Source organism: Mixia osmundae (genome assembly GCF_000708205.1).
Source record: "Mixia osmundae IAM 14324 unplaced genomic scaffold scaffold_11, whole genome shotgun sequence".
Classification (NCBI taxonomy): domain Eukaryota; kingdom Fungi; phylum Basidiomycota; class Mixiomycetes; order Mixiales; family Mixiaceae; genus Mixia; species Mixia osmundae.
The window spans coordinates 458,862-486,636 of record NW_014575553.1 but is presented as its reverse complement, the minus strand read 5'-3'; the positions used below and the strand labels follow the sequence as shown (position 1 = coordinate 486,636).

General features: G+C 56.0%; 17 protein-coding genes across 17 annotated transcripts; 7 read left to right on the top strand and 10 right to left on the bottom strand.

Moving 5' to 3' along the window:
- Positions 1–33: 33 nt before the first annotated feature.
- L969DRAFT_53870 (uncharacterized protein) lies at positions 34–3,496 on the top strand (the record flags this gene model as incomplete). Its single annotated transcript, XM_014710302.1, has 16 exons — positions 34–787; positions 832–981; positions 1,035–1,176; positions 1,362–1,619; positions 1,675–1,744; positions 1,799–1,830; positions 1,885–1,915; positions 1,968–2,024; positions 2,143–2,175; positions 2,223–2,294; positions 2,345–2,387; positions 2,433–2,565; positions 2,619–2,671; positions 2,721–2,789; positions 2,836–3,259; positions 3,322–3,496. 16 exons carry the CDS (start codon positions 34–36, stop codon positions 3,494–3,496), a joined length of 2,496 nt encoding a protein of 831 aa, XP_014565788.1.
- Positions 3,497–3,512: 16 nt separating this feature from the next.
- L969DRAFT_96786 (uncharacterized protein) lies at positions 3,513–3,922 on the bottom strand (the record flags this gene model as incomplete). Its single annotated transcript, XM_014710301.1, has 3 exons — positions 3,513–3,624; positions 3,680–3,819; positions 3,869–3,922. The coding sequence occupies 3 exons, from the start codon at positions 3,920–3,922 to the stop codon at positions 3,513–3,515; spliced, it is 306 nt and encodes a 101-aa protein (XP_014565787.1).
- Positions 3,923–4,311: 389 nt separating this feature from the next.
- L969DRAFT_53729 (uncharacterized protein) lies at positions 4,312–8,746 on the top strand (the record flags this gene model as incomplete). The annotated part of the gene is made up of 5 exons (XM_014710300.1): positions 4,312–4,661; positions 4,720–7,287; positions 7,336–7,411; positions 7,461–7,578; positions 7,632–8,746. 5 exons carry the CDS (start codon positions 4,312–4,314, stop codon positions 8,744–8,746), a joined length of 4,227 nt encoding a protein of 1,408 aa, XP_014565786.1.
- A 184-nt stretch (positions 8,747–8,930) lies between these two features.
- Positions 8,931–10,547, top strand: L969DRAFT_19764 (uncharacterized protein; the record flags this gene model as incomplete). The annotated part of the gene is made up of 5 exons (XM_014710074.1): positions 8,931–9,077; positions 9,128–9,419; positions 9,476–9,489; positions 9,543–10,107; positions 10,156–10,547. 5 exons carry the CDS (start codon positions 8,931–8,933, stop codon positions 10,545–10,547), a joined length of 1,410 nt encoding a protein of 469 aa, XP_014565560.1.
- Positions 10,548–10,608: 61 nt separating this feature from the next.
- L969DRAFT_79068 (uncharacterized protein) lies at positions 10,609–11,541 on the bottom strand (the record flags this gene model as incomplete). Its single annotated transcript, XM_014710299.1, has 2 exons — positions 10,609–10,959; positions 11,017–11,541. 2 exons carry the CDS (start codon positions 11,539–11,541, stop codon positions 10,609–10,611), a joined length of 876 nt encoding a protein of 291 aa, XP_014565785.1.
- A 130-nt stretch (positions 11,542–11,671) lies between these two features.
- L969DRAFT_90303 (uncharacterized protein) lies at positions 11,672–12,361 on the bottom strand. Its single transcript, XM_014710298.1, has one exon. The coding sequence runs from the start codon at positions 12,257–12,259 to the stop codon at positions 12,089–12,091; it is 171 nt and encodes a 56-aa protein (XP_014565784.1). The 5' UTR covers positions 12,260–12,361; the 3' UTR covers positions 11,672–12,088.
- A 1,300-nt stretch (positions 12,362–13,661) lies between these two features.
- On the bottom strand, positions 13,662–14,583 carry L969DRAFT_53512 (uncharacterized protein; the record flags this gene model as incomplete). The annotated part of the gene is made up of 5 exons (XM_014710297.1): positions 13,662–13,804; positions 13,857–14,032; positions 14,088–14,255; positions 14,294–14,371; positions 14,492–14,583. Coding segments are annotated over 5 exons (657 nt in total), but the record flags the coding sequence as incomplete, so codon positions are not given.
- Positions 14,584–14,629: 46 nt separating this feature from the next.
- Positions 14,630–16,010, top strand: L969DRAFT_53569 (uncharacterized protein; the record flags this gene model as incomplete). Its single annotated transcript, XM_014710296.1, has 4 exons — positions 14,630–15,183; positions 15,259–15,592; positions 15,645–15,854; positions 15,906–16,010. 4 exons carry the CDS (start codon positions 14,630–14,632, stop codon positions 16,008–16,010), a joined length of 1,203 nt encoding a protein of 400 aa, XP_014565782.1.
- Positions 16,011–16,347: 337 nt separating this feature from the next.
- Positions 16,348–18,485, top strand: L969DRAFT_223533 (uncharacterized protein). The gene is made up of 4 exons (XM_014710295.1): positions 16,348–16,359; positions 16,410–17,684; positions 17,732–17,963; positions 18,010–18,485. Exons 2-4 carry the CDS (start codon positions 16,735–16,737, stop codon positions 18,364–18,366), a joined length of 1,539 nt encoding a protein of 512 aa, XP_014565781.1. The 5' UTR covers positions 16,348–16,359; positions 16,410–16,734; the 3' UTR covers positions 18,367–18,485.
- Positions 18,410–19,488, bottom strand: L969DRAFT_96777 (uncharacterized protein; the record flags this gene model as incomplete). Its single annotated transcript, XM_014710294.1, has 5 exons — positions 18,410–18,567; positions 18,614–18,774; positions 18,825–18,990; positions 19,037–19,075; positions 19,125–19,488. 5 exons carry the CDS (start codon positions 19,486–19,488, stop codon positions 18,410–18,412), a joined length of 888 nt encoding a protein of 295 aa, XP_014565780.1.
- Positions 19,489–19,774: 286 nt separating this feature from the next.
- On the top strand, positions 19,775–20,065 carry L969DRAFT_96776 (uncharacterized protein; the record flags this gene model as incomplete). Its single annotated transcript, XM_014710293.1, has 2 exons — positions 19,775–19,925; positions 19,974–20,065. 2 exons carry the CDS (start codon positions 19,775–19,777, stop codon positions 20,063–20,065), a joined length of 243 nt encoding a protein of 80 aa, XP_014565779.1.
- A 64-nt stretch (positions 20,066–20,129) lies between these two features.
- On the bottom strand, positions 20,130–22,002 carry L969DRAFT_19756 (uncharacterized protein; the record flags this gene model as incomplete). The annotated part of the gene is made up of 3 exons (XM_014710073.1): positions 20,130–21,010; positions 21,058–21,161; positions 21,212–22,002. 3 exons carry the CDS (start codon positions 22,000–22,002, stop codon positions 20,130–20,132), a joined length of 1,776 nt encoding a protein of 591 aa, XP_014565559.1.
- A 128-nt stretch (positions 22,003–22,130) lies between these two features.
- Positions 22,131–22,910, bottom strand: L969DRAFT_90292 (uncharacterized protein). Its single transcript, XM_014710292.1, has one exon. The coding sequence runs from the start codon at positions 22,742–22,744 to the stop codon at positions 22,157–22,159; it is 588 nt and encodes a 195-aa protein (XP_014565778.1). The 5' UTR covers positions 22,745–22,910; the 3' UTR covers positions 22,131–22,156.
- A 141-nt stretch (positions 22,911–23,051) lies between these two features.
- On the bottom strand, positions 23,052–23,404 carry L969DRAFT_90290 (uncharacterized protein). Its single transcript, XM_014710291.1, has 2 exons — positions 23,241–23,404; positions 23,052–23,194 (listed from the first exon to the last, which is right to left on the bottom strand). The coding sequence occupies exons 1-2, from the start codon at positions 23,341–23,343 to the stop codon at positions 23,070–23,072; spliced, it is 228 nt and encodes a 75-aa protein (XP_014565777.1). The 5' UTR covers positions 23,344–23,404; the 3' UTR covers positions 23,052–23,069.
- A 522-nt stretch (positions 23,405–23,926) lies between these two features.
- Positions 23,927–24,526, bottom strand: L969DRAFT_222665 (uncharacterized protein). The gene is made up of 3 exons (XM_014710290.1): positions 24,261–24,526; positions 24,097–24,207; positions 23,927–24,027 (listed from the first exon to the last, which is right to left on the bottom strand). The coding sequence occupies exons 1-3, from the start codon at positions 24,394–24,396 to the stop codon at positions 24,023–24,025; spliced, it is 252 nt and encodes an 83-aa protein (XP_014565776.1). The 5' UTR covers positions 24,397–24,526; the 3' UTR covers positions 23,927–24,022.
- Positions 24,386–25,843, top strand: L969DRAFT_90289 (uncharacterized protein). The gene is made up of 2 exons (XM_014710289.1): positions 24,386–25,526; positions 25,575–25,843. The coding sequence occupies exons 1-2, from the start codon at positions 24,657–24,659 to the stop codon at positions 25,584–25,586; spliced, it is 882 nt and encodes a 293-aa protein (XP_014565775.1). The 5' UTR covers positions 24,386–24,656; the 3' UTR covers positions 25,587–25,843.
- Positions 25,610–27,722, bottom strand: L969DRAFT_96773 (uncharacterized protein; the record flags this gene model as incomplete). Its single annotated transcript, XM_014710288.1, has 2 exons — positions 25,610–27,345; positions 27,398–27,722. 2 exons carry the CDS (start codon positions 27,720–27,722, stop codon positions 25,610–25,612), a joined length of 2,061 nt encoding a protein of 686 aa, XP_014565774.1.
- Positions 27,723–27,775: the final 53 nt, after the last annotated feature.

The following is a 27,775-nucleotide window of genomic DNA, read 5'->3' as shown; positions in this document are numbered from 1 at the left end:
TACGACTAGTACAAGTGGTGCTACTTAAGCGACATGGCTCGAGCGACTTTGCTACTGCTTTCGGCAGCCGTGCTTTCGTCGGCTGCATGCAGTTCGATCAATACTGGCGCCAGTCTACTGACAGATCTAAACAATGTCCGCGACCATGATGTTGCGCACGGACTGGGCCCGATATCGCTACAAAGGCGGCAGTATGATGGAAGACCGAGCATGCTGTCAGAACGAGCAGCGGCACTGGATGCCTTGACAGATGAGGAGGATGACGGGGATTCTGAAGCATTCCTGGAAGCCGAACTTGCTAGTCCACAGCCCGAGCGAGTCGATGACGACGAGGCTGGCGAGGCTGAAGGAGAGGATGACGAAGGCACAGAGGAATCCGGGCTAACGAAGCGTGCGAAGCACCATCATCACCATCACCATCATCACCGTCATCACCATCATCACCGTAAGCACAGGCACCAAAAACATCACCATAAACATCACCACAAGTCGAAACACCACTCTGCCAAGCCGAAAAAGGTCGCGCATAAGAAGCATGCAAGCCACCAAAGTTCGGCGGGCACGACCTTCTTGTCTGGTGCCGGGAGCAAGGCCGTCTCGTCAGGAGGATCGGGGACCACTTATTCTGGACAGCTGACATTCTATTCTTGCGGTCTGAACGCGTGCGGCACCGTCAACAAGGACTCTGACATGATTGCCGCTGCCTCCTACAAGCTCTTCGACAGCTTCCCCAATGGCGGCAACCCGAACAACAGTCCGCTTTGCAATCGAAAAGGCAAGCTGCTTCGTACATGCACCGTCTGCTGTGCTGACAACAGCTCGTGTGGGCAGCACAAGTCTCTTGGGGAGGCAAGAGCATCGTCGTGAGTATTGTCGATCGTTGCGCGGGCTGCGAGATCGCTGGCAGTCTCGATCTGTCGCCGGCCGCTTTCCAGAAACTCAGTCCGTTGGGCGCTGGCCGTCTGTCGGGCATGACTGTAAGTGTGTTGCACACAAGCCTTCGTGCAGATGCTCATCTCTCTCGACGACGACAGTGGCAATTCATCTCGTAGGCCGTGGCATGGCCTTCGGTCAACTGCAGGCATATCATGCAATTGCCCTTGCACACCTTGAACGACTTTTGCACATTGTACACACTGCATGCTCGCATCGACGCTCCACGCTGCAGAGGATGATGTATGTTGCTGAGAGTGTATGACGCCGAGCGTGAGGGAGATGGACAAGGTTCGTGGCGGTGCCGGTCGAGCGTGCCATATCGACAGGTCGCGCGTGCATCGCCTTGGCCAATTCGGCTCAGCTGGTGTTGCCCACGGGCCCCATTCCGACGAGCGCTGAACGAATAAATAGATGCCACTTGGTAGACACCGAGCGACGTCAAGCGTACAAGACACGCTCGCTGCCGGTCTGTCCTCATCAGCTGCCGTCGGGGCTTCAATTGCACCTCAAGGCCTTTCTAAAGCGACAATGGCGAATCAGGCTCCCGTAGCGAGCTCTTCCTCTGCGAACCAGCCACCGAAGACATCCAAGCACAGCTTCCCAGTCCTCGGCAATGACTTTTGGGTCGAGAGAGAGTACGAGTTCGTCAAGGAATTGGGTCAAGGCGCCTATGGCATCGTCTGGTCCGTCCTGCTCGCGCGAAGCGCTGTCTGCTACTGACGCTTGGCAATTTTGCAGCGCAGCAAAGAACAGCCGCACAGGAGAGGCTGTTGCTATCAAGAAGATAACCAAAGTCTTCACCAAAAAGGTAGGACGATGGCAGCGCTGGCCGCTCAACCAAGCTCACGCGAGGCGGCAACAGATTCTCACCAAGAGAGCGCTGCGAGAGCTCAAGTAAGCGCATGCCTAATCAGGCGCAAACGAGCTGATGGGGTTTGGCGCCCACAGGCTACTGCGCTTTTTCTGCGGTCACAAGAACGTACGCGGCCTGACGCTCGTCAGGCGACAGCTGATTTAGCCAGGAGATACAGATCACCTGTCTGTATGACATGGATATCATCGATCCTCACGACTTTCAGGAAGTGTACGTCATGCTCGCTTGCGCATGTCCCAAACTGACTCAAGCACGCGTGATAGGTATCTTTACGTGAGCATCCAAGCAGGCTAGTCTCAGGACTGTATATTGATCCTAGATCGCTCGTGCAGGAGGAGCTCATGGAAGCTGATCTGCACGCGATCGTGAGTCTCATCGTGGGCAGTTAGCACGACACTGATGTGCCTGACAGATTCGGTCGGGTCAGCCTCTGTCAGACGCGCACTTTCAGTCATTCATCTATCAGACGCTTTGTGGACTTCGTGTAGGTCAGCTGAGCGATATTGAAACCTCGCTCAACAGGTCTGCATGCAGTACATACACTCTGCTAATGTTCTCCATCGAGATCTCAAGCCAGGTGAATGCCCAATCTGTCACAAGACGGGAGCATGCTGAACTCGAGCAGGCAACTTGCTGGTCAATGCCGACTGTGAGCTCAAGATCTGTGATTTCGGACTAGCGAGAGGATTCGATCTCGATAACAAGGGCAACGATCCGAACGGCGGAGGACTCATGACGGAATACGTTGCTACTAGGTCTCTTTCTCGTGCCTCTGTCACCTTGACGCGCTGATGCAAAGTGTCTCCAGATGGTATCGTGCTCCGGAGATCATGCTGTCCTTTCAAAATTACACGACCGCCAGTGCGTACACTCTGTAGGAAGCTGCCATCGGTCTGACATGACAGTCCAGTCGACATGTGGTCCGTCGGCTGCATCCTCGCAGAGCTCTTGGGGGGACGACCCATCTTCAAAGGGAAAGGTAAACAGGCTGCTCGACCAGCTGCCCGCGTCTGACGAGTGCGCAGACTACGTGGATCAATTGAACCAGATCATTCATTACCTCGGTACTCCCAGCGATCAGACCCTGCGACGCGTGGGCAGCCCGAGAGCGCAGGAGTACATCCGCAGTCTGCCCTACAAAGCGGGCATTCCGTTCAATCTGCTCTACCCGCATGCGAATCCTCAGGCGCTCGACCTGCTCGCCCGATTGCTCGCATTCGATCCTGCCGAGCGTATCACATGCCAGGACGCTCTGCGACATCCCTACCTGAGCGTATGGTATGATCCAGCGGACATCTTGACGACGACCACGACGTTCGACTTCGCTTTCGAAAATGAAGACACGATCGAAGGCATGAAGGTGCTCATTGCCGAGGAAGTACGCGAGTTCCGTGCGTTCGTCAGAGAACCAATACAAGAACCTGTCCGCCCAGCAAAGCGCCAAGAATCGTATGTCCCGTGCTTAAGCCAGATTGCTTGCATGGCTGACAGGCCGGTTCGCGCGCTTGCAGGCTACCGATACCCTCACGCGAAGAGATCATCAACTCTCCGCCCTCCTCGGCGCTGGATGGCGAGGGTACCTCGATGGCAGCAGGAGGACGCATGATCGCCGAATTCGCCGAGTCGCCAAAGGACGAGCATCCCTGGGACGGGCTTCAACAGGATCTCGCTCGCACTTCGCTCTAGAAGGAACTGCAACAAGCTAGAAGCCAAACATGTTGGTGGTGCTACTCCCCGCGGCTTGCTGCTGCCCTTGAGCCTGCTGCATCCGCTTGCCGACCGCTTCATTGACGGCGAAGAACTTTGCCACGCATCTGTCTCGTCCCCGAAATGAGCCCGAGCTTGACATGCTGTAGCGGCTAGACTGACCGGTCAATGCAGACGCCCTCTGCCTTGTTGAGCTGTGAGTCATTGTAGCGAGTGCCGATGCACTTGCCGTGGCAGCTGGACACTATCCTGTTGAAGATGTCGGCCACCATCTCGATCTCGGTGACGGCTGCCTCCATTTTCTGCATGCGCTTTGAGCACACGGGCCTACACTCATGCCAGCCTGCTCACCTCTGCCGACATCTGAGCTGCCGACTGCGCCCGGCCGCCTCCAAACAGACTCATCTTGTCGAACAAACTGACTGCAGGCAGGGCAACGCGAGGCGACGACAGGCCATCCAGCCCAGCCCGGGAGAGACGCTCTTTGGCGAGTCTCGAGGCAGCAGGGGCGATGTCGTTCCCACAGGCGAGCGACTATGCGCCCACGACGGGTGGCTCCGACAAGCTGGCCGTGCAAGGCACAGCGAATCCCAGCCATCCGCTGAGCACGACCGGTACGGGCACAGAGACTCACACTTTCTCGGCTTCGGCGTCACCCCAAGCCAAAGCAAGCCAGGTCGCAAAGAACGAGGGCAGCAGACTTGATGACTTGTCCGGAAGGGGCACCAACGGGCTCGCCAATGGCAACAATGCCACTGCCAAAGGCGAGTGACTGCTCATCCCCTCGAGGGCGCATGCCCCACGCTCACTGCTTACTGCCTGCCTCACGAACAGAGGTCAAGACGGACGCTGCAGGTACGACCGACATCAAGCCCACCGTCGATGCAAAGTCGGTCGAGAAGGTCAATCAGCCGGAGCAGCACCGCACGCCAGCAGACACCGCCACGACGAGTGCCTCTCAACCTGCCACAGTGGGCGCCTATCCTACCGAACCTGCCAGACCGATCCCAGACTGGTTCAAGATTGGCTGGAACGATCAGCTCGCACAGGATGGCGATGGCATGCTCTCGCCCGTCGAGATCAGACAGCGCAACCTGCTGTCTGACTTCTTGAACGAGAGCTTCTACGGCACCTACTTCCACAAGTATGACTTCCTCGTAGACTAGCCTTGAGCAACCCCTGATAGGATGTGCGCTCTGCAGTGCGGCCATCATCTTCTTTGCTGTCGCAGCCTCCCACTATGCCACCGTCTTCGGCGGCGGCTGGGGATGGCTCTTCATCATCCTCGCCTTTTGCGCGACGTACTACTCCAATTCGATCAGCCGGACGCGCCACAACGCTCGTGATGATATCTCTCGGCAGATCGCGAAGACGAGGCTCTTCACCGAGTTCGAGTCGGCAGGATGGATGAATTCATTCTTGCAACGTTTCTGGATCATTTACGAGCCTGTCCTCTCCGCCACTATCGTTGCTTCGGTGGATCAGGTCCTCAGCGTTTCAACGCCGGGCTTCCTGGACAGTCTTCGCATGACGACCTTCACGCTAGGTACAAAGGCGCCTTATATCGATCACGTTCGTACCTTTCCGGATACGCCAGAGGACATTGTCGTCATGGATTGGAAGGTCAACTTTACGCCAAACGATGTTGACGATCTCACCGTCAAAGCAGCGGCCAATAAAGTCAATCCAAAGATTGTGTTGACGATTCGAATTGGCAAAGGCGTTGCCGGCGTCTCAAAAGACATTGTCGTCGAGAACATCAGCTTCACCGGCCTGCTCAGAATCAGAATCAAACTCATCGCCAATTTCCCACATGCTCAGACGGTCGATATCAGCTTCATGGAGCCTCCACACATCGACTTTGTCCTCCGTCCCGTCGGTTTCGATCTCAGCATCATACCTGGCTTGCATAGCTTCATCATGAGCCAGCTCAACGCTACGCTCGGTCCCATGATGTATGATCCCAACGTATTCACGCTCAACCTGGAGCAGATGCTCTCTGGTCAGCCAGCCGATGCTGCAATCGGCGTCTTGCAGGTCACTGTGTTCCAGGGCAAAGGCCTCAAAGGAACCAAGGTCGGCGGCGGTACTCCTGATCCCTACGTCAGCTTCTCGCTCAGTCAGCGGGCTGAAGTCGCGCGCACAAAGATCAAGCACTCGACTGCTAATCCCCACTGGAATGAAACCAAGTTTCTGCTCATCAAGTCACTCGCCGACAGCCTTACGCTCAGCGTTTTCGATTACAATGAACGTCGCAAAGACTCTGAGTTGGGCATTGGCAACTTCGACCTCAAGTCGCTCGAGCAGGATCCCGAGCAGGAAGCTGTCAGCGTGCCACTCTTCTCGGAAGGCAAGGAGCGCGGCCTGGTCACTGGCGATGTCCGATACTTCCCTGTGCTCAAAGCGAAGAAGTTGCAAGACGGTACAGAGGAGCCCATACCCGAAACAAAGACGGGTATCGTGCGCATCATGCTCAATCAGGCTAAAGAGCTCGATAAGTCAAAGACAACACTTGGCCAGCTCAATCCATATGCCAAGATATTGCTCAATGGCGTCGAGATCAGTCGCAGCCAGCAGCTCAAGCGGACGATCAACCCTATCTGGGAGCACCCAGCTGAAGCACTGGTGACCGACAAAGGCTCCGCGATGGTCACCGTCCAGGTCTGCGACGACCGTGGCTTTACAAAAGATCCGATCGTAGGCTATGTCAACATCAAACTTCAAGAGCTAATGGCAGCCAACGCCAAGAGCAACGACTGGTTCCCGCTGAACGGCTGCGCAAGCGGTCGAGCTCGCTTCAGCGCTGCTTGGAAGCCCGTCATGATGGCTGGCGCAGTCAGTGGCGCGGGCGGCTACACGAGGCCACTTGGTGTCCTCCGTTTCCATTTCCAAAACGGTAAAGACCTCAAGAATGTCGAAGCGCTCACAGGCGGTAAGAGCGATCCGTACATGCGCATTCTGCACTCGGGTATCATCGTCGCCAGAACGATGGTCGTCAACAATAACCTCAATCCCGAATGGGATGAGATCGTTTACGTGCCCATCCACTCCGAAAAGGACAAACTCGTGCTGGAATGTATGGACTATGAGCACAATGGCAAGGACAGGACGCTAGGTCAGACTGATCTCGATGTCGCCTCGTTGCTCGAAGAAGGTAGAGACACGAAGCGCGCCCCTTGGCTGTCAAAGGGCAAGCTTGACCGTAACTCGCCGCTAGCGACGAACAATCGTAAGACAATAAAGGGTAGCGTCAGCTACACAGTCCAATTTTTCCCCTGCGCAAACATCCCTGTCAGTTTCGAGGCGGTTGAGAACGCAGTCGATAAGATAAAGGCTGCCGATCAGGACGACAATGCATCTGTCATTGAAGGTCCAGCATCGACTACAATCACTCCGAATGCATCAACAAGGGACCTTGCAAAGGTAGCCAAGGGTGCGATACAGCCCGCTCCGGATGCCGAAGCAGCTATTAAGAACGGTATCGTCGAAGACTCGACCATAGGTACAGCCGACAAAGACTCAAAGGCAAGGGACCATGTCGAGATGTCGCGCGATGAGATACTGTCTGCACCCTCCGGTGTCGTCGTCTTCAGCATCATCGGCGGACAATTAGCCAGGAAAGGCGCTCGACTAGAGATTGCATGCGATGACGCCTATTGGCCGGCCTACTCGACAGAGCCCGCAAGAACGACTAACGTCACCTGGGACGAAGTCGGCGAGGCTTTCATTCGGGAGCGCGAGTTCTCCCGCGTCATTCTCAAGCTCAACACGTCAGTCAAAGCCTTCGATATACTCACCGAGCTGACATTTCTTGACAGTGCTGAGAAAGATACCAATGACGATACATATGCACAGTTTAGCGGCGACATGGATACTTTCCTTGGCGATTGCCTGGTACGTTGATGCCGTTGACACATACTTTGACTGATGCGTCTTCTGCCAGGACAAGCCACACGACTTTGTCTTGACTGGTCCCAACGGCGCATTCCGCAGCACGGTCACCATTCAAGCTCGATATGTGCCAGTCGCAATCCAGATCGAGCCTCGTGAGAGCGTCAACAGTACGTAGAGCACGGAAGACGTGACCGCAGCGTTTTACTGAGACAATGAATAGATTGTGGCGTCCTACGTGTCGACGTCCTCGACGGCCGAGATCTGCCTGCAGCCGACCGCAATGGAAAGTCCGATCCATACGTCAAGTTCACTCTCAACGGCGAAGATGTATTCAAGAGTCAGATCAAGAAGAAAACGCTTTCACCGAAATGGGACGAGGACTTTACGGTGAACGTGCAAAGTAGAGTCGCGGCAGACTTTGTGCTCAAATGCTACGATTGGGACATGGGCAACGCTGACGATAAGCTCGGTCAAGCGAAAGTTGATCTGGCCAGCCTTGAACCATTTCAACCATCTCAAGTCACAATCGATCTTGCAGATCCGAAGACCGGCAAGCGACAAGGCCACATCCGCTTGCGTTTGCTCTTCCGACCCGAATTTGTCGCTCGATCAAGAGCGGCGACTTCGACCTTTGTCGGCGGTGCTGGACGTGTCATGACGGCCACAGGCGGAGGCGTGCTTGGCGTTGGCGCAGGCGTTGCGAAAGGCGGCGGTTCAGTCGTGAAAGGCGTTGGCGGTGGAGTTTTCTCAGGTGCACGCAAGGTAGTGGGCATCAAGCGAAAGAACAAAGACGGTACGATCGTGACCGAAGATGGCGCTGTGCTCGATCCGACCCAAGCTCAAGCTGCTGGCCTCGAGCTGTCCGATGCAACCACACGTCAGGGCAGTCTACGCCTGACCATCAATTCCGTACACGGTCTCTCGGAAGCCGACGTAAAGCCCTACGTCATCATTCGCAAGGATGGCAAAGTGTACGAGAAGTCGGCTGCGGTCAAACACAGCGGCACAGAAGCAACCTTCAAAGAGGAGCCTGTGACGATTGCGACATCTGCCAATGGACCCTGCTATGTCGAACTGGTCTTGCTCGACAAGCATACGTTCAAAGACCGCCAGGTCGGACAGGCTACTGTTGACATATGGCAGCATCTTCAACCCATGGCAGACGGCGTCCGTGCCGATGTCTCTATACCCACCGAATTAGGCGCCATCTTCGAGATGTCTCTCGACTGGTCGCCCTCTGCCGGCCTTGGTGATTCTGTTCGAGAGGGATCTGTCACACCCGCCTCGATCAAGAGCCGCAGCAGGATCGGCTCGCCGTTTGTCCGACGGTCGTAAATCCTATAACCTTCATTGACTCCTACCCCACACCTGTACTCATTGGATCCAAGGGTGTATTGCTCATCGCAGACTGCAGGCCTGCTATCCGATCGAGAAGGAGCGGACCGTGAGTGGCAAGACTCGGCGCGCTGGCACGCACACGCGCACGCGTCGAGCGTTGAGTAACCGGCGAGTGCTCGACATGGGCGAGACTGTCTTTGAGCTCGCGGCTGCGGTGCAAAGCTACGATTGGGGAGTGTTGGGCAAGGATGGCTCGACGGTGTCTGAATTTGCAGGCGTCATTCCGGGATTCGACAAGGAGTATAGCGCGGACAAGCCCTACGCAGAGGTGGGCGGTTTGCAGAGCGAGTAGCAGCTTGTCTTGATCTCAAGAAGCAGCTATGGATGGGTACACATCCTTCGCTCCCGTCCCGGATAGTGCCAAGCTCGGACTCGGTCAGCTCGACAGAGCAAGGCGCTTCTAGCACGGCTAGCAAGCTCGAATCTCTTTCGGACAGGCTATCAGCTCAGCCGGAGCTCCTCGGTGACACCGTGCGGAAGCACTACGGCAAAGATGATCTGCCGTTCTTGTTCAAAGTGCTCGCGATTGGCAAAGCGCTCAGCATCCAGGCTCATCCTGACAAGCAACTGGCAAAGAGATTACACAAGGAGAAGCCCGACGCTTACAAAGGTATGCATGCAGACTTGTGCTCCGCCTTGTACTCATCGCTGTGCTTCTCCTGACAGATGACAATCACAAGGTGATTGGTCCAGCGGACGACGACAGTTTCGCGTGCTAACGATCCGAGGGCAGCCTGAGATGGCTATTGCCATCACCGCGTTCTCCGGCTTCTGCGGCTTCAGACCGCTCCAGGAGATAGCCGACTTTCTCGACGGCGTACCCGAGTTCAAGAGCGTCATCGATGCAACGGACGCATCGGCGTCAGAAGCGTTCCTGTCTGCGGTCAGAGAAGCGCCCAAGCAGCTGGTCTCAAAAGGCTACAGGACAGCGGCGGGCTCGAGCGACGTCACTGCAGACGCGAAGAAGCTACAGGACGCTCTGAAGGATCTGTTCGCTGCTCTCATGAATGCGCATCCCGAAAAGGTTGTAAAGCCTGAAGTTCGCAAGCTCGTGCAGCGCTACAAAGCAGAAGTATACTCGCAAGAAGGCAAGGCTGATACGTCTGCCGACTTCCCCTCGGGGTCGATCGAGGAGCTCGTCGTCAGACTAGACGAGCAATTCAAGAATGATGTCGGCATCTTCTGCTCCTTCGTTCTCAACGTCGTCACCCTCGAGCCCGGACAGGCCATCTTTCTCAAAGCCAACGAGCCCCACGCGTATCTCACTGGCAATATCGTCGAGTGCATGGCTACCAGTGGTACGTCTTACGAAGGATTGGTCATGACCGAGCTGATGTCAAGCTCAGATAATGTCGTTCGCGCTGGCTTGACGCCAAAGCTTCGCGACACACCCACGCTCATCAACATGCTCACTTATACCTTTGGACCTTCGGACAAGCAGCTGATGACACCACAGTCATTTCAGCAAGCCAGATACACAAAATTATACGACCCACCAATTGAGGAGTTCAGTGTCGCGCTTATCGACTTGCCAGAAGGCAAGGAAGAGACCCATGCACCCATAGGCGGGCCCAGTATCATGATTGTCACGGCCTTAGAGGGAGAGGCGAGACTCTCGGTTGGCGATCAGACTGCTTGCATCAAGCAAGCCGGCCAAGTCTACTTTATTGGTGCCAACGAAAAAGTCACACTCTCTGGCAACCACCTCGTGGCGTATCGTGCATTCGTTGAGGTCTGATCTATGTCTTTCAGCGTGTAGTACATATGCATCGTGACATCAAAGCAAACTCTCCGAGCGTTCAACTCTTGCCATTGAGCTTTTTCCAGCCCTCGGAGAAGGCATCGTTGTACTTGTGCACCACGGATTCTGCTGTGGACGAGGGCAGATCGGCTTCCCCAGCCTCTATGAGCTTGGTGATATCTGCCATGAATTCCTCTACGGTCTGCGCATTCGGGTTCTTGTCCTTGTCATTGTTGTGCGGATCGTCGTGGTCCCGGTGAAGGGCGGTGGAAGTACTGCTGGGGATGATTTCCGCCACTGCTACACCACTAGACTCGAGCTGGTACCTCAAAGCGATGCTCCACGAATGGATGTAGGCTTTCGTGGCATTATAGGAGGGGCACTTAACCATGCCTGTGTAGGCTAGCAACTGTACGTTGATCAGACTTAGCCTGTGCTGCGTGGCTCGATGATGGACAATACGTACACTGCCGACGTTGTAAATGACGCCCTTGTGTTTGACGATGTTAGGGAGCAGTCGCTGAGTGAGATGGACCGGTCCGATGATGTTGGTAGCTATCTCTTGGTCATACACTGCCAGGTTGTCCAAGCCTCCGTCGACAATCTGGATCGGCTTCTGGATGCCAGCATTGTTGACGAGGCAGTCGACGTCGTGCTTCTTCAAGAGATCAGCGACAAAGGCCTCGAATGTCTCTGGCTTGCTCGTGTCTAGTACGGCATAGCTGAGCTTGTCATCCTTGATCTCTTCGAGGGTCTGCTTGAGGTTGGACTCTGTCCGTCCGGCAATGACAACTTCCTTTCCCTTTGACAAAAAATACTCTGCCAAGGCTCTGCCGATGCCTCCTCCGCCGCCAGTTACGAGTGCGCACTTGAAATTGAGATTGTCCTGCTTCATGGTCGTGCTCGAACTTGGGAGAAGGAAGGTGTGGCCCTGCTCGGATTTTCGTTGGCTCTTTGTCCCTTTGCCACCCCCATCCTCGCGTCGCGTCATAACGTCATCGACCGGCGCCTGGGCCTGGCTTCACCTGACTCTACTCGTCCATCACTCTCAAGGCATGCAGATCAAAGGCATGCTCAGCTGTAGCACGACGACGCTTCAGATTTGCAGACTAAACGCTCAGGCTGGCCGGAAAGAGCTCTAATTTGAACACCCAAGCTCGGCGTGATAACCCACTTTTGAGATGGTCATGGTGGCCCAAACACATACCGCACATGCCGATCTGATCGCTCATGACTTTCCACGACGGTTGCATACCCGACTATCATCCAAGAAGGCCACATTGCTGCGATCTATCGCTTTGACCGTGCGCTTTCGCGTCTAATCCTCGTCTGCGCGCTCGTCGTCAGCCTGGCCATGTGCCACATCACGCCACACAGCGACTCACATTCGCAGCATGGGGCGACGAGGTGGCAGCATTCGTCGATTGCGCAGCAGCAGCAGATGTCTTCCAGAGCGCAGCAGATGCTGCATCGCATCCACATCAGCCCATCTTCTCGCGCTGCTCACAGCAAAGCTCATGAGCTGAATGCTGCGCTGCTCACCAGAGACCGCCTATGCAGTCGAGCAAGTAATGACCACCACCCCTGATAGCCTCGGCGATTGTCTGGGGCTGCTCAGGCGTCGCAGGCGCTTTTGACATCGCGCCGACCTCTACGGGCGCGTTCATCGACATTGTCGAGCTCTGTGCAGGTGCTTGAGTCACTGTCATCTTGTCCTGTAGGCTAGCTCCTTCAACTCGCGACCAAGCGGGCTGAATGTGCCCAGACGATTTCCGAATTTATTATTAGCATCGGCACAAGCAAGATCGGCAAACCTTGCCCGAGCGCTTCATTAGCGTGTCCACCGTTTTCGACTCGTCAAGAATTATTCGTCAACATCACCCATGAGATGTCAACACGAGTGTTTGCCGAGATCAATAACGTGACGAATCGATCGCAGGTTTCGCACACCCTTTCCTATCCGGTATGACTCCACCACTCTGTCTGCTCAACGAACCTTCTCAGCACTTCTGACCCGTCTCTGGACAGTCGAGGCCGATAAGTATATCGACATGATTCGCATGGTTTCCTGTCATTCGCTGTGTCATGCGAGGTTTGTTCGCCACTCTGCCACGATGCTGCCGGCTCTCCAACTATTCATCCAACACGCTCAAGACACGTCAGCCATACATACTTCCGTGAACTCTCGTCAATGCAATATCTGGGACTGTGCATGACACCACGTAATGCATCGGTAGCTGTGTCTATCCATGCACGCGGAGCAGTCTCGTAGCTAGTGATGACACCAAGCTTCCGGCGATCACTGTACTGGCAGTATTCAGACTTGCATCTTGCTCGTAATACTGAGGTAGCAAGCCACCTGCGATAGAGACAAGGCTAAGTACGCCAAATTGGAGATCGCCTGCGCCTGGCGCTTCCGTCAGCATACCCAAATCGTTCATTGTTGCTTTGACGGCTGTTCCTGTTCCTCAATACGTTCGATGTGTAGATCTTTCCGATGTCTTGGTGTTCAAGCTGGTCATGGATCCTCCTCAGACGAGTCATAGACTAAAAGCAAAAGACGTCTGCCATCAAACAGGCAGATCCCGACTATCCGGCTTCTCGATCGGCACGACAGATGCACAGATAGCTCTCGGATGTCGTTTTGTATCCATATTTCATAGCCAGACAGGTGGATCTGCTGCAAGACTCGATCGATCTAGCTAGCAACTACGTTCGACCTCGTGCCGTCTGGCTGATGAAGACTATATCGCAACAACTTCAGTATGCCCATGATCTGCTGCCGCGCCTCGACAAAGCTTGGCTATGACTGCAAAACGGTAGAAGTTCGCCACCTTGCCTTAGATCTGCTACCCTGCCTTCTGACACTTGTGCAAACCAGAAATCATCTATCCAATCGCGATTCACCTGGGCTCGCGAATAGATTGCGATAGGCCACGGAATTGCATCGTTTGTGGCGATGGAGCTCGCTATCTCATCAGAAGAATCATTCCGGGCTAGTGTCCGCATTGCTTTGATTGGCGATCTGCCTCACCGGCGTGCAATGCGATCACGAGCGTGTGTATCACCTGACGGGATGCAATTTTGCGCGGACTGAAGCCAGTAACGCGCTCAGACACGAGGGACAGTATGAAATGGGCCGCGAGGCATACAATCAGAAGACACAACGAGAAAGTCGAACAGGAATGCCAAGCTTATGCCTCTTGCGACGCACCGCCCTTCTTGCTGATCTTTGATTTGCTTGGGAGCAGTTCCTGAACATGTGCTCATCAGCCTTGATGACAGCAATCTCAGCTAGAGGGGCACGTACAGCGTGAATGTTGGGCAGGACACCACCCTGGCTGATCGTCACACCACCGAGGAGACGGTTGAGCTCTTCGTCATTGCGGATGGCGAGCTGCAGGTGACGGGGAATGATTCGAGACTTCTTGTTGTCACGGGCAGCATTGCCTGCAAGCTCGAGAATCTCTGCCGCTAGGTATCTAAATGAAACCACGATCAGCATACTCGTGACAGACACGCACGCGCGTGACTCACTCGAGAACGGCGGCAAGGTAGACAGGTGCACCAGCACCGACACGCTGAGCATAGTTGCCCTTGCGCAACAGACGGTGGATACGACCGACCGGGAACTGAAGACCAGCCTTTGATGATCGCGAGCTAGAGCCCGACTTGGTAGCCTCGCCAGATTTACCGCCTTTGCCGCTCATGTTGATGATCTAGTACTTATTTGCGTAAAGTACTTGTTGGTGTGAGAAAAGTCTTGTGTCTGTCCGAACGAACCGGTCGACCTTTTATGTTTGCTCTCTCCGTCCAACTCGCTCTCACGCACGCGCTCAACAACAAAACGATTCGCGGACATTAAATTATTGATTTGTAAGATTACGTCTCCCAAACGTACCGCGTCTTCTGCTCAATTGCCCCGATCGACGGCCGCTTACAACTTCTCACAACACACTCGCGCGAGCTTTGTTCCGAATCTATAAGAACGCAACCCGAACGCGACTCTCTCAACACCAACCAACAACAGTAACTTTACTAGTCACTCTCTCGCCAGCCAGAAGGAAAGACTAGTCGATATGCCTGCCAAAGCCGCTGACAAGAAGCCGAGCTCGACCGCCGGCAAGGCGCCTGCTGCTGCCAAGAAGACGACGGCGGCGAAGAAGACGGCGTCCAAGACGGCGCCTGCTGATGGCAAGAAGAAGCGCAAGACGACGCGCAAGGAGACCTACAGCACCTACATCTACCGAGTGCTCAAGCAAGTCCACCCTGACACGGGTATCTCCAACAAGGCGATGTTGATCCTCAACTCGTTCGTCAACGACATCTTTGAGCGGATTGCCTCCGAGGCCTCCAAGCTCGCGCTGTACAACCGCAAGTCGACCATCAGCTCGCGCGAGATCCAGACCGCCGTCAGACTCATCCTGCCCGGCGAACTGAGCAAGCACGCCATCAGTGAAGGAACGAAGGTGCCGAGCCGGGTTTCCAAGCGTGGCGTATCGATGCTGACTTTGCGTGCGCTTCCAGGGTGTCACAAAGTTCTCGTCGGCAAAGTAGGCGCTCAACCGTGTCGACCGTATTTTCGAGCTTCTCGTTGTGTCTTTCATTGTATGCCATCGGCTTCCATTCACCTGTTGCGCCTGCTTGCCCGTCGCGAGCGAGCGCGTCTTTTCTGAGATCTCAGCGTCACTGGTACATCACGTGCCAGTTGGGCGGCAATGCCATCCCATGCGCACGCTTGCGGTGACGACTGCGGCCATGCGCACGATGATGACGCCCACATTCGACCCGAGGACGGCGAAAAGGACTTTCTCTGGGGCCGTATCGATCGAGACGGTGTCGTTGCTCTCAACGAGAGCGTCGAAGGCTCAGGCAAGCTCGTCATCAAGCCTTTTGATCGGCGCAACGACGAGCAAGAGTGTGTCGAGAGTGACGCAGATGAGCAACTCATCCTTCGCATCCCCTTTACGGGCGCCGTCAAACTTCGATCGATCCTCATCAAGCCAGGCGGCTCGGGACAGTGCCCCGACAAGATGCATATCGTCTGTCCTGCTTACTGCTGTCCAGCCGTAGACTCATCTCTCGATGCGGCAGTTTGTGAACGAGTCACTCGACTTTGATCAGGCCAGTGAACGCGAGCCGGTACAGACTGTCGAGATTGTGTCTAGCCGGAGCACGATCGAGTACCCCGTCAGACCGGCAAAGTATCACTCTGTACAATCCTTGACGCTCTTCTTTCCCTCCAATCATGGCGACGAGACCACTCGAATCTACTTTGTCGGCTTTCGCGGTGAATACACCCAGGTAGATCACTCGGGTGGGCGATTTAGTCAGACTGATGACACTCGCCGGCAGCTCTCGAGAGAGGCCATCAACTTTGTCTATGAAGCTCAGGCTAATCCGGCAGACCATCTCAAGATCAAGGGCATCGACGCGGGCCCTTCCTACGCGGGCACTTAGGTCCCGCTGCGTCGATACAACGTGCGCGCCNGTTTGTAGAGTCGCCAGAAGTATCGCTGCTCGCTCTGGNGGNATANTCTGCGNGAGANGGGCCATCACATCACTCAGGAGCAGGACCGGCGAGACAGTCTGCAGCAAACGACGCTTGCACGTACACGCAAGATGTCATGGCTAGCGATTGCCACAGTGCTATCCCTCTCTGCGCTTTCATCAGCATCAGTCGTCCATATACCCTTTCGAAACGATCACCTGCTTCCCGTCGTCGGCCAGCGAGCTGACAACGTCCCCACGAGCGACTATATCGTCTCCTTTGTCAAAATCATCGCCAACGGCCGCGCAGACTGTCCTCGTCAGCTTCCTCAACCCGCAAAAGCACTCCTCTGACCGCACGCATCGCAGAGGGTCAGACCAATCTTGGGGACGGCACGATCGTGTACTTCAGCCTGCCTCGTGGGCTGTAAATGTCGTGAGAGGCAATGAAAAGCGGTTGTTTGCCGCTCAAATCGTATATCACTGAGCCTTGCCGCACGGTAGAGCCCAGCGCACTTTATACATGCAGTCCCTGCTGCTGATTATACATCGTGAAATACACTGCTGAGGGAGAACGGCATCTAGCTCGAGGAGGCTCGAGGAGGTTTCCACGTGGCGCGTGGCAAGCCGCGCCTACAGGATTCCAAAGTCCAGCGAAATCGCAACGACTGTCAACAGCTGAAGACGCCGCAAGATGCTGACGGGCGAGCTCCAGACGCTCAGCCGCGACCAGATCGCTTTTCTGATCGCCCAAGGACATGTGCTGGTCTTGCACCGACAGCTTGTCTATCGGTTGAATGCCTGGCTTGCGCGACATCCTGGCGGACCCCTTGCGATTCTGCATTTTGTCGGCAGAGATGCTTGCGACGAGATAGAAGCATACCATCCAGAGCCGACGCTCCGAAGGATGCGTCACTTTGTCGTTGGCAAGGTCGACGCGAGCGAGTACACTGACGAGCTCGGCTGGAAACCACTTGTGCCGCCAGTACAAAGCTTGGCATGGTCAGGCAAGGCCGATGCGTACCAGTCAACGCCCACCTTCGCAGCCTCATTGGCACAGTACGAACGTCGCGGTGCCGGAGACTCCACGCCAGTGCCGCCCCAGCTCGAGCCAGAGGCGCCTCGCAGTTCGATCAGCCCAGAGCGCGAACACAAGATCTCGCTAGCCTATCGCGCTCTCCACGACCAAGTCATTGCTGCTGGACTATACGATCCAAAGCCGCTGAAGAACTATCGCTGGGAGCTCCTTCGCTACGGCGCATTGTTTGCCAGCTTTGTCTACTTCTATACAACCGCGACCGCGACTTGGCAATATCTGCTTTCGGCCTTCAGTCTCGGCCTGTTCTGGCATCAAGTGACCTTTGTCGTGCACGATGCCGGTCATATGGAGATCACAGGCAGCCACCGATGGGATCGTTTGCTGGGCATCTGCATCGCCGATTTCATTGGCGGCCTGAGTGTCGGATGGTGGTGCGATAACCATGATGTGCATCATATCGTGACCAACGATACCCAGCACGATCCTGATATCCAGCATATGCCATTCTTTGCCATCTCGCCCAACTTTTTCAAGAGCATGCGGAGCACCTACTACGATCGTATCATGGAATACGATGCTCCGGCACGCTTCTTCGTCAGCATACAGTATGTCCGGTGTGCTCGTGAATTGTCCAAAGCTCACTGTTGGCCAGGCATAAACTCTACTTCCTCGTTATGATGTTCGGTCGCTTCAATCTGTTCGCACTTTCGTATACCTTCTTGGCCACCAAAGCGCCTCGTGGCTTCTATCGCAATCTAGAGATGACCGGAATCGCATTCTTCTGGATCTGGTTCTCACTGCTGCTCAAAGGAATCCCGACGACCGGTCTACGGATCGCCTTTGTCATGGTGGCTTTCGCTACGACATCACCCTTACATGTCCAAGTGAGCTCTCGACGCTGATTCCGAGCTTGCACTGACAGATTCATAGATCGTATTGAGCCACTTTGCAATGTCTACAGAGGACGTCGGACTGTACGAGAGCTTCGCAAGCCGACAGATCCGGACTACGATGGATGTCGAGTGTCCAGCCTATCTCGACTTTCTCCATGGAGGTCTACATATGCAAGTCACCCATCATCTCTTCCCACGCCTGCCGCGACACAATCTGCGGGCTGCCAACGCGCTCGTACGTCAGTTCTGCAAGGATCAAGATCTGCGATACCATATCTATACCTTTTCGGAAGGCAACTCGCGCGTATTGGGCGTCTTGCGAGATGTCGCCAACCAAGTCGAGGTCATGACAAAGGTCGCATCCGCACACGCAAAAGGTGAGATTGAGCATTAGACGGCTTGCGCAGGATTCTGTATGTCTGTTGTAATGATGCGCTTCACTCTGCTAGCATTCGACGGATGGCGGTGCTGCCGATCTTGAGATTCTTCAAATCCTCTGCGCTACTGTCGTCATGCATGCTCACTTGCTCAGAAATGACGTCGATGATGAAGGTGCGCAGGCCGCCCAGGTTGTTCTTCTTGCGCTCAGCATCGACTGCAGCGCCACGTCAATTGGGCCAGCTGGGAGAACATGCACGCACTAGCTTTGCCACCGCTGACTGTCTCGCGACTGACGACGAGGCCCTGGATGTCAGGGTCGGTAGCTGTAGGGCCAAAGACGTCGTCGAGCACGGGCGTCTCGATAACCAATCGAGGAGAGATTGAGGCCATGAAGGCTTCCACCTTGCGAGTGCGAGTCTCTCTGGCAACTCATCGCATCAGCTCTGGCTGATATAGAGACGACTTGCACACATTGGCTCTAGTAGCTCTGCATTCTCCTTCTTGCTGAGCAATTTGTCGCCTGTCACGCCTACAATTGCGCGCTTGCCACTGATGAATGCGACCATGGTCAGGAGAATCTTGTGACCGGAGTGAAGATGGTCAAAGGTGCCTCCGCATGCCGTCGAATGGATTTCGACTGCTATCGATGTCAGACAAGATCTTGCGGATGAAGCGAGATCTACATTCACCGCTCGTCGTGCTAGCAGAGATGGTGGCACCGTCTGCACGAGCATGAGCACCGAGCGACGACGCAGGGAGGGACCCACGCACTGCTCTGCGGCTGACCTACGCTTAGGCTGACGGCTTGACTTGAGGCCTGTTTGCTGGCAAGAGGGACAAGGAATACATCGACGCGAGTGACTGCCTCAATCGTCGCAGTAACACCACGTGCAGCGAGGATCGCTCTGGTCGCTTCAAGATACGTATAGCTGACGATGTTCTGTACGGCTTCAAAGCTGTCACAGCGGTGAGGAGGCAGGAAACGCTGTGTGGTCCCGTCGGTGAACGCGAGATTGATAGCGAGCTGGGGTCGGCCTTTCTTGACTGCAGTCTGGATGCCATCGGAGATGAGCGGCTGATCGTGCTCTGGCTCGAGTCGGAGGCCTGCAATGTCGAGCACACAGAGCTCATCCATCTCTGTCGTGGTGTCACATCCGCACGCGACCCTGCACGCCCAGCCAGCGTGCCGACAAGGCTGATCTCTCTGCTCTTTCGAGCAATCTGTTGGGCCTCTCACTCACAGCGGAGTGCTGACTGCACTCTCAGCGCAGCGAGGACGTTCACGGACCTCGAAGCGAGCCAGCTCCTTGATGACAGAGTGGCTACGTCATCGACTCCTGATCGTCGAGCCCCATGAACATGTCTCATAGCTTCGCAACATGCTGCACCATCTGACAAGAGCTTTCTGAGAGGATATGGACATGGTCACCCGTGTCGAGTTGGCCGAGCAGTCGCCTGCCACGCCGACAACACAGGATGGCTTCTTCCAGCCTAGCGTCACCGACTCGTCCCTTGCGCATCCTAGCAGCGATGGCGAGTCATCCCTCCGGGCCAAGCTGAGAGCTTATTCGAGTATGTCGAACCGGGTCCGCTCAGTCAGCCACTGACTCGTAACGGTAGCTCGCTTGCACACTTTGCATTGTCAGCAATTTGAGGAGGCTGCGAACGCAGTCGAAGCTGCTGGTCGACCTTGCAGCACAAGCCGAGTCTGACGGCTGATAAGCAGACGTGTAGCAACATGCATACATCTACGTAATTCTGACAACAGCGAAGAGTCTACCAGTACTTGCGCGCAAAGACGCCTAGCATCTCATCCTCTTTGATTGCTGAATACACCGATACATCTGCCTGGACGTAATGGTACTCTTGCTGCACAGTGTTGAGCGTCGCGAGGATGAGTGGCGTCAGAAAGTCGAACCATGCGAGATCGAATTCGTTTTCGCCTTCTCGCAGAGCGTTGGTCACGTATTCTGGGATTGCGAACGAAGGAATTGGTCGGTGCAACGTGTCGTCGCCTCTCCCGGGACAGTCATCGTAGGTTCGATAGCCCTCTGTCAGGCTAGAGGTTGTGCTGGCTTCTAAATCTGTCTGGCCAAGCGCCGCCATCCGACGAGTATGCGCTGCATAGTCCGCATTGATCTGCGCGTCGTCAAGGGCCTGCTGACTACGCAGACGAGCAGCGATCGCCGGGCCATGCAGCTCGAGTGCAGGCAATAGTGCTTCTATGTGCGCCCGTTTGACTCGCGGAAGGAAGACATGTCGGCTCTCGAACGGCACGACGAGCCACTGGCTGTCTGTAGTGAAAGGACCTTGAAAGATGTCGAAGCGGATACCGCCGGTGTTCATGATCATCACGTGGGATAGCGGACGAGATGTATCGGCCATGACGGTGGTAAAAATGACATCTGTCATGAGTCTGAGTAAGGACTTGCTCGACCACTCTGGCGCCCGATTGGCATAGAAGGACTGCGGCGCGGTGCCAAACTGATGCGAAAGATTCCATGCGTGCGAGTATTGCTGCAGCTCCGCAGAGATCCCACGGCCCTTGCTGGTCGACAGACTTGAGCGGTCAAGTCCAAGGTGGTATGCGTACGTCGTAGGGTTCTGGTCGAGGTATTTGCGCGAGAACTCGAGCCGAGGACCGGAGATGTTCGCCGCTGCCTTTGCATCAGTTCTCCGACCGTCCGAGCCTTGGACGACTCACAAAGCCAGCCGATCGTCTCGAAATACCGACCGGATGCCAGCGTGACGGAGGCCGGTGTATGCTGAATGCAGTCTCTCACATGCGCATGCCCGGCAAAGGTAAGCCTGCAATACCGTGTCAGGATCACAGTTGAGCGAGCAGCAAGCGGACATACACTGGTACGCCAGGATGGCGCGTGTGCAAGTGCTCAATGACAGCACGCCAGCCGTCATCTCGCGTGGACATATGCCCGACGAGCACAAAGGCATCCGGCCTCTCGTACAGCGCTTCTGCAAGCCATTCTTCTCTGAGCATGGCGGCAACAGGTTGCACAACCGTTCCGTGCGCATTGCCAGTGAAATCAAAAAGAACACCAAGCGCAAAGAGCTTTCGGCCTTGCGCAGTCGTCCATCGTCTGAAGCGATGACCAATCGGCACACTCTCGCCCGATGCGAGGGTGATGTTGACGTTGCTCGTGAGGAAGCGTTCGCCGAGCACACGAGCGTGAGTCTGATGAACATCTTGCGCGACCGTGAGGTTGTATAATTCGTGATTGCCTATGGTTGTGATGTCATAAGGCAGCTTGCGATGAAGCTGCATGACCGTGTGACCTTTGATGAAGGGATCAGCATCTGACAGGCCGTTGCCATCATGCAGATCGCCCGAGTCGACGAGCAAGAGATCTCGCTTCTGCTCGGCAGCCAGTGCTTTCATCCGAATGGCGAAGCTGTAGAAGTCACCCAAGTCTCCCGAAGCGTTACGCTCTGTCTCCTCTGCAGTCTGTTGCCCATACGAGGCATGACCTCGCAGCCAGCCGTGGATGTCGGTCGTTGCGAGTACATTGAGCTCGCCCCAGACGAGGGGCCCTGCGGGCTGAGGCTGAGACGCTGCGTGATTGACGAACGGAATCTGGAGCTGCGCGGAGGTCGCACTGACGAAGAAGAAGAAGCCCCAGTGCCAGCGCATAGCGGCGGGCAAGGCCTCGAAGCCTGCCTTCGTGCGAGGCGCGTCAACGTCAGAGGTCACACAAGAGAACAAAGGCAAGAACAACACTGCGAGTCTGCCGTGACTACAAGTGACGGGCATGCAGCTATGGGCATACAACAAGAGCGAAGCCTGACTACACAGACCGCTGTGCAATGGCACCGCCTGGCATTGTCACCTCGATCTTCGTGATGCGCAATCTCGTCCAATCATGTTTCGACTTGATCGTGCGCTGGTAGTTCTTCCTTCTCTTCTTCTTGAGCAGAGTCTCCATCTTGCTCTTCGTGTGCTCCGTCACGATGGCTTCGACGTAGACCCGCTGGGGGTCAAGTGTGCCGCTTGCGGTCCGTCGCGCGACAAAAGGCATGATTTGTGTGCCGTCGGCTGATGACGGTAGGACCTCTGGGGCACGCAGCGTATAGTCCCTCGAGCCTACTTCGACGATGCCATGTAGCCTGATTTTCTTGCCCACAGGAACGACACCGCCCTGAGGCTGGCTCGGCTGAGGCTTGTACGCGATTTGAGGTGGCTTGATTCGCAAGAGTGGTACGGTAAGCTGATCGCCTTCGGTCAGCAGGTAGTTGCGAGCGTAGAGACGAGCGACGACATAGTGCTTCGGCTGTGAGCGAAGCAGTCTCGCAGCGTCCTCTGTGGTCAGGCCAGATCCGATGTTCTGCGGCGGTATGGCCGAGAGCCCTGCTGGTTTCGTGGCCGGTGCGACCATCGATCGTGGCAGTCTCGGTGTATTGCCTGGCTGTCTTGCTGCGGAGCTTGCAGGCAGGCTCTGAGACGTGCTAGCCCATCTTTGCTGGCAGAGGCAGACTGCACGATCTGTTCGCTCGGTCAGCGGGATGCACGCATAGCCATCACGACGACTGACCTAGCTCAAGCCGACTTGCAAGCATCCGAGCAGGCGTCAGAGCAGCCAGCGGCCGCCAGGCTGCCTGCAGTGCGCTCATGGTGGCCTCAATGTCGACGGCGGCTCAAAGAAATGAACAGTCGCGAATCCGTTGACACGTGTCACGCCAATGCATCATGTCTGCATTCGACTAGCTGTTCTGGTGGCCCTCATCGAGCGGAACCTGGTAGATGCTGTAGATCGTACGCTCACAGTATGTCTCTCCGCTGTCAGGGTACTCCTTGGCACAAGCAGGCGTCGCGCGCGAATACAAGCCTGTGAACAGATCAACTATCGGCCACAGGGCAGGCACGGGACCTACTTGGCGGACAGGCGACAAACAAGCCGCGATCGTCGGTCCTTCTGTGGATGATGTAACTGTTTTCAATGATGCCCAACGTGATCTCGACGACAAAGTTGGGCATACAGCAAGGCCGATCCGCCTCGGGCCAGGCAGATTGGGCGAGACCAGATCCTCTGCGGTGCTTCGATCGGTCAGGCAGACAGAGAGACCCGCAGACGTGACTTGCCTCATCACGATGGCTACGGTCACTGTCCGCGTGCTGCGATCCTCAGCACTCTGGACACTCTGGAAGACATTGCTCGCGTCGAACAAGGCAAAATCCTTGTAGTAGTGACCCGTTGGCGATTGCACGCCGAACACGACGAGCGTGAAGAACCCGGCCTCCCTAGCGTTCGTATCTGTATAGTACTCTTGTGGTCTGACGAAGCCGCCTTCTGATGCGATGGGACAAGACGCGCTAGCTCCTGCTGCAAAGCGGATACTGTTGGTGATCGGACGATATTCGACTGGCTCAATGACCTGCTGAACGCTCCACTGTGTGATTGCGCATTTGACGTCTCGAATAGCACACGAAGGGTCGGAGCCCTCGCCCCCGCACTTCATCTTCATACCCCAGACGGCAGAAGCACCGACAAAGGCCTCTGTGAGGCCGAGCCGGATGCTCGCCGAAGCTACTGCGCGACAACAGCGCCGGTTTGTGGGCGTCCAGTTGCGCTGTGGCTGACCGTCAGCATTGACAAAGTAGATCCAAATGCCTCTTGTCGGCCGACCCTGCTCGTCTCGCTCTATACCCCGCAGATTCAGTCTGTTGACATTGATGACTTGTTTCATCATCAACGAGGCGATGCGACCTGCGAGGGCCGGTCTGACTTACAGTTGAAAGGCTTCTGTGTGAGCTGCTGCTTCGCTTTTGAGATGGTGACGACCTCAAAGAACGCGGGAGTGATCGTCGTCGTACGACCTGCACATTCTGCCACAACCTTTGCTGCAAAAGACGCGTGTGGGGACGGTCTCGAGAGAGGGCCAGGGAGGACGCACTCTCAATTTTGTAGTATGGCATGATGAACTCATCTGCGATGTCGGGATCGATGCCTAGCAAGTGTCCGTCCTGACAAAGTGCGGGAACGATTGCTGACAGCAGCAGCAGCAAAATGCCAAATATGGCCTCCAGCATTCTGCGAGCAAAAGGGGTTTACTCTTGCGTGCGGTTCGAAGCGGGCAACAGAAGGCGCAGCTGTCGGTCTGCAGGGTTGCACCTGATGAAACCTGAGCAGTAGCTGGAGAGGTTGAGAGAGGTCCGATGGTGGACTTTGAAGGTACAGCGAGCTCGGTCGCGTTAAGCGCTAAGCCTGTCAGCTGTAAAGCTTTAATAAGGCGCGTCTCGCGTATCCGCCCCCTCCCCCTTGCGGTGGCTCTCTGGACGGCAGAACGAACATGACGGCTCAGCTTCGACTCGATCTCATACCAGAAGCAGCCACGCTAGACGAGACGCTCGTTCAATGGATGCCATTTGCGCTCAAGCACGACGGGCCAGCACAAATCGAGCGCTACTTCGTTGTCCAGTCGGCGCCGCTCAATGCACAGGCGCAGCCCTTGGCGCCTTCAGAAGCACAGATCACGACCGCGTCGCTCGGCGTGGAGAGCAGCCAAGCTAGCGCCAGTGAGATCTCCAGTCAGTCAATGACGCCGGGGGCATCGTCTGATGGCGCCTCTACCTTCACTCCTGCCACGTCCGTCTCGTCTGTCGAAGCGACCAAAACAGCGGTTCCAGCAAAGCAAGGCTGTCATTACCACCAGGCTAGCTTTAGAGGCAGGCTCATGTGCGCTCTCGACCTCGACCTGCCGAGCGGCTACACCGGCGTCGTCTTGCAAGCCCAGGGCACATCACTCCACTCGGCACAGTCCTCAGGGGCGAAGCATCAAGGCCCCAGAACGCCCCAGCGAGCGCCCAAACGCGCCAAATTGGAAGGCGTGGTGCCTGGTTTGCGCAGAAGCCCGCGCAAGCAACGGTTCGCGCTATCGCCCGACTCTTCCCAGGCAGACGAAGACGAAGAGCGCGACGGCCCTGATACAGCTCAGACACTCGAGCAAGAGGTCGCCCAATTGTGGCAAGCCAAGACCGCCTCGCTGTCGCGCGAGCCAGCGGTTGAACCGCCACTCGTGCAAGACCTCGAGACGACAAAGACACTCCAAGCAGTGGGCGGCTTCCAATCGATACGCGTTTGGCATCCCGACATCCTGCCGACACTGGGCAGCGAAGGTCACTCGCGCGCCGTGCACGAATGGGTCGAGCTTGCTCATCTAGTACGCACATACCTTGCTGTGCAGAATGTGACTCATGCGTGCCTGAAGATCCACGGCTGAAGCTAATGCATCTGCTGCAACACTCACTTGCCGGCAAGACGTGCTTCCGCAGCTCGTGCACGGCGCTCTCGCTCGATGCGCATTCGTGCAGCTTCGTCCAGGCCGGCATCGTTGTTACGAGCTCTCTCGAGCTTAGCAGGCGGTCCCCCGCCAAGTCGTCGTGGTTTGACCGACGGAGTAGCGAGTACTTTGGCTCTCTCCAATGCAACCGTCTCGGCATCGGCTTCTGCTTGTCGTGCAGCTTCGGCCGCTGCTTCCTTCTGTCTAGCAGCTTCCTTGGCTTGAGCCTTGTCCCGCAGAGCTTGCAGGCGGTCTTGCTCTCGCGCCTTGTGAAGCTGTTCTGCAGCTGAGTCGAGCGCGCTAGGCACTCTTGCGCCGTCTGAAGCTGACCAGTTCCACCAATCGGGGTGCTCATAGTAACACACCCGAAAGACGTTGCGCGTTTCCTTCGAGCGTGCAAGCTCGTATGGCGTCTGAGGTGCACGATGAGTGTGATGCTGACTGAGCGAGGCTGCAAGCGTAGGATCTGCCCGCTGCTCGTACAAGAGCCAGCGCACTATCTCCGGCTGATCGGCTTGGCTTGCGAGATGTAGCAGCGTCGTAGCGGTGGCCGACTCCTTGAGGAAGCCAGGTAAGTCATGCAAGTAATCGACGCCGGCAGCATTGGTCTCTGGTTTCGCTTGATGTCGGGCAATGAATTGGCACAAGGCGTCCAGACGACCTTTGTGCACCATGTCGACAACGCGCTGCCACCGTTCTCGGTGCTCAATCTCTTCGCTCGACAACTTTGGCTCGACAGGCTTCGGCGTGACCTTACTCTCTACCGGCTTCGGCTTGGGCTTAGGCGCGATCGAAGCAAGATATTCGGCATCGAGGGCAGCAAGCGCATCGGCAGTGAGATGAGAGATTCTTGGTTGAGTGAGCTCTTGAAAGGCTCTCGTCAGCTCCGATAAAGTAGGACGCTTCGTCGGAAAGGGGATGCCTCGTATCCTCGGGTCGCGCTTCTCAAGCACAGCATTAGGATATCCGAAGAAGACTTTATGATTCGCCCGACTGGACCGCAAGAAGATTGCTTCTGTCCGGGCAATGTCCTCACGCCAGTCGTGGAGCAGCTCTCGGACCTCATCTGTCAAGGCAGCTTCGTTGTAGCGACGCAATCCTGCTCCCGCAGACTTTGCGTTTCCCTTCGCGTTGTCATTCGCAGACTGGGCGCCGCCTTGCTTGCGCCGAGTAGTATATCGATGAAAGGTCTTGCTCGCAAACACCTCGGGCTCCTTCTCAAGTTTCGTGCCCTTGTAGACCAGCTTGGGCACGAGTGAGACAAGCATGGCAGCAAAGTGACCGCCGCCGATCATGATCATGAGCCAGGATCGCGAGTGCGGCTCAGTCGACGCTGCGTTATCAGCAGGAGCCACCTGAGCCCGAAGTGCTTTCGGCGGCTTCGGTATGTGAGGCTTCACCTGCAGCTCTGCAAGCTCTGACAGCCATGCCGCGGCCGGGCGATCGCGTGTTGCTTTGGCATCCGACGGAAAGAGGGCACGGTAGATACCAATCTGAGTATCACTCAGTGCAGGCTCGGCGGTGAACCAGAGCAGTGGAGATCGTGGACCTCGGCTGTCTCGCTCCTCGCTGGAGTCTGTGGCCAGATCGTTCGTGAGCCGTTGGCGCGCGAGTAGTCGCTGTAGGCCTGATCGGGAGTCTTCATCGGTCTCAAGGTCGCTCGAGCTGCCTTCTGAGCCCGAGATGGATGCTGAGAGATCTATGAGGCTCTTGTCAACATACAAGCCACAAGAGGATGCCGCAGGACTGACTGTCTATGAGCCCATGAAATCGTTCCTCAGTGATGGGCTGCTGCTGCTGCTGCTGCTGCTGTGACGATGAGGCGGCCTGCTTGAGATTGTAGCGATGCCAGTCTGATCGAAAGTGCTCTCTCTGCTCTGGCAGATCGGCAAAGACAACGACGGCGCAGGTCGCACAGCCCAGTGAGGTTGACTGGAGTCCATTGCGAACTTGCTGCTGGACTGGCTCCACTGGGCCCGTCTCTGTCGCTTGACCGCCGAAGGAGCGCACTTGGAGACAGGCAAGGATCTCTTGCGGCAGTGTGAAGGCATACAAGCCGCCCTCGAGCGAGGACATGGCTGACGAGAGTGCTGACGATGCGATGATGACGAGCTGACGACAATAATTTC

What these genes read in the sequence shown, in the direction of transcription:
- L969DRAFT_90289 (XM_014710289.1), top strand. Translation starts at nt 24,657, where the DNA reads ATGACGGCTCAGCTTCGACTCGATCTCATACCAGAAGCAGCCACGCTA.
- L969DRAFT_222665 (XM_014710290.1), bottom strand. Translation starts at nt 24,396, where the DNA reads ATGCTGGAGGCCATATTTGGCATTTTGCTGCTGCTGCTGTCAGCAATC. An exon ending in GCCATACTACAAAATTGAGA is followed by an intron (nt 24,208 to 24,260) that starts GTGCGTCCTCCC and finishes CGTCTTTTGCAG; the next exon opens with CAAAGGTTGTGGCAGAATGT.
- L969DRAFT_90303 (XM_014710298.1), bottom strand. Translation starts at nt 12,259, where the DNA reads ATGACAGTGACTCAAGCACCTGCACAGAGCTCGACAATGTCGATGAAC.
- L969DRAFT_223533 (XM_014710295.1), top strand. Translation starts at nt 16,735, where the DNA reads ATGCTGACGGGCGAGCTCCAGACGCTCAGCCGCGACCAGATCGCTTTT. An exon ending in CGCTTCTTCGTCAGCATACA is followed by an intron (nt 17,685 to 17,731) that starts GTATGTCCGGTG and finishes ACTGTTGGCCAG; the next exon opens with GCATAAACTCTACTTCCTCG. An exon ending in CATCACCCTTACATGTCCAA is followed by an intron (nt 17,964 to 18,009) that starts GTGAGCTCTCGA and finishes ACAGATTCATAG; the next exon opens with ATCGTATTGAGCCACTTTGC.
- L969DRAFT_90290 (XM_014710291.1), bottom strand. Translation starts at nt 23,343, where the DNA reads ATGCCCAACTTTGTCGTCGAGATCACGTTGGGCATCATTGAAAACAGT. An exon ending in GTTTGTCGCCTGTCCGCCAA is followed by an intron (nt 23,195 to 23,240) that starts GTAGGTCCCGTG and finishes ATCTGTTCACAG; the next exon opens with GCTTGTATTCGCGCGCGACG.
- L969DRAFT_90292 (XM_014710292.1), bottom strand. Translation starts at nt 22,744, where the DNA reads ATGGTCGCACCGGCCACGAAACCAGCAGGGCTCTCGGCCATACCGCCG.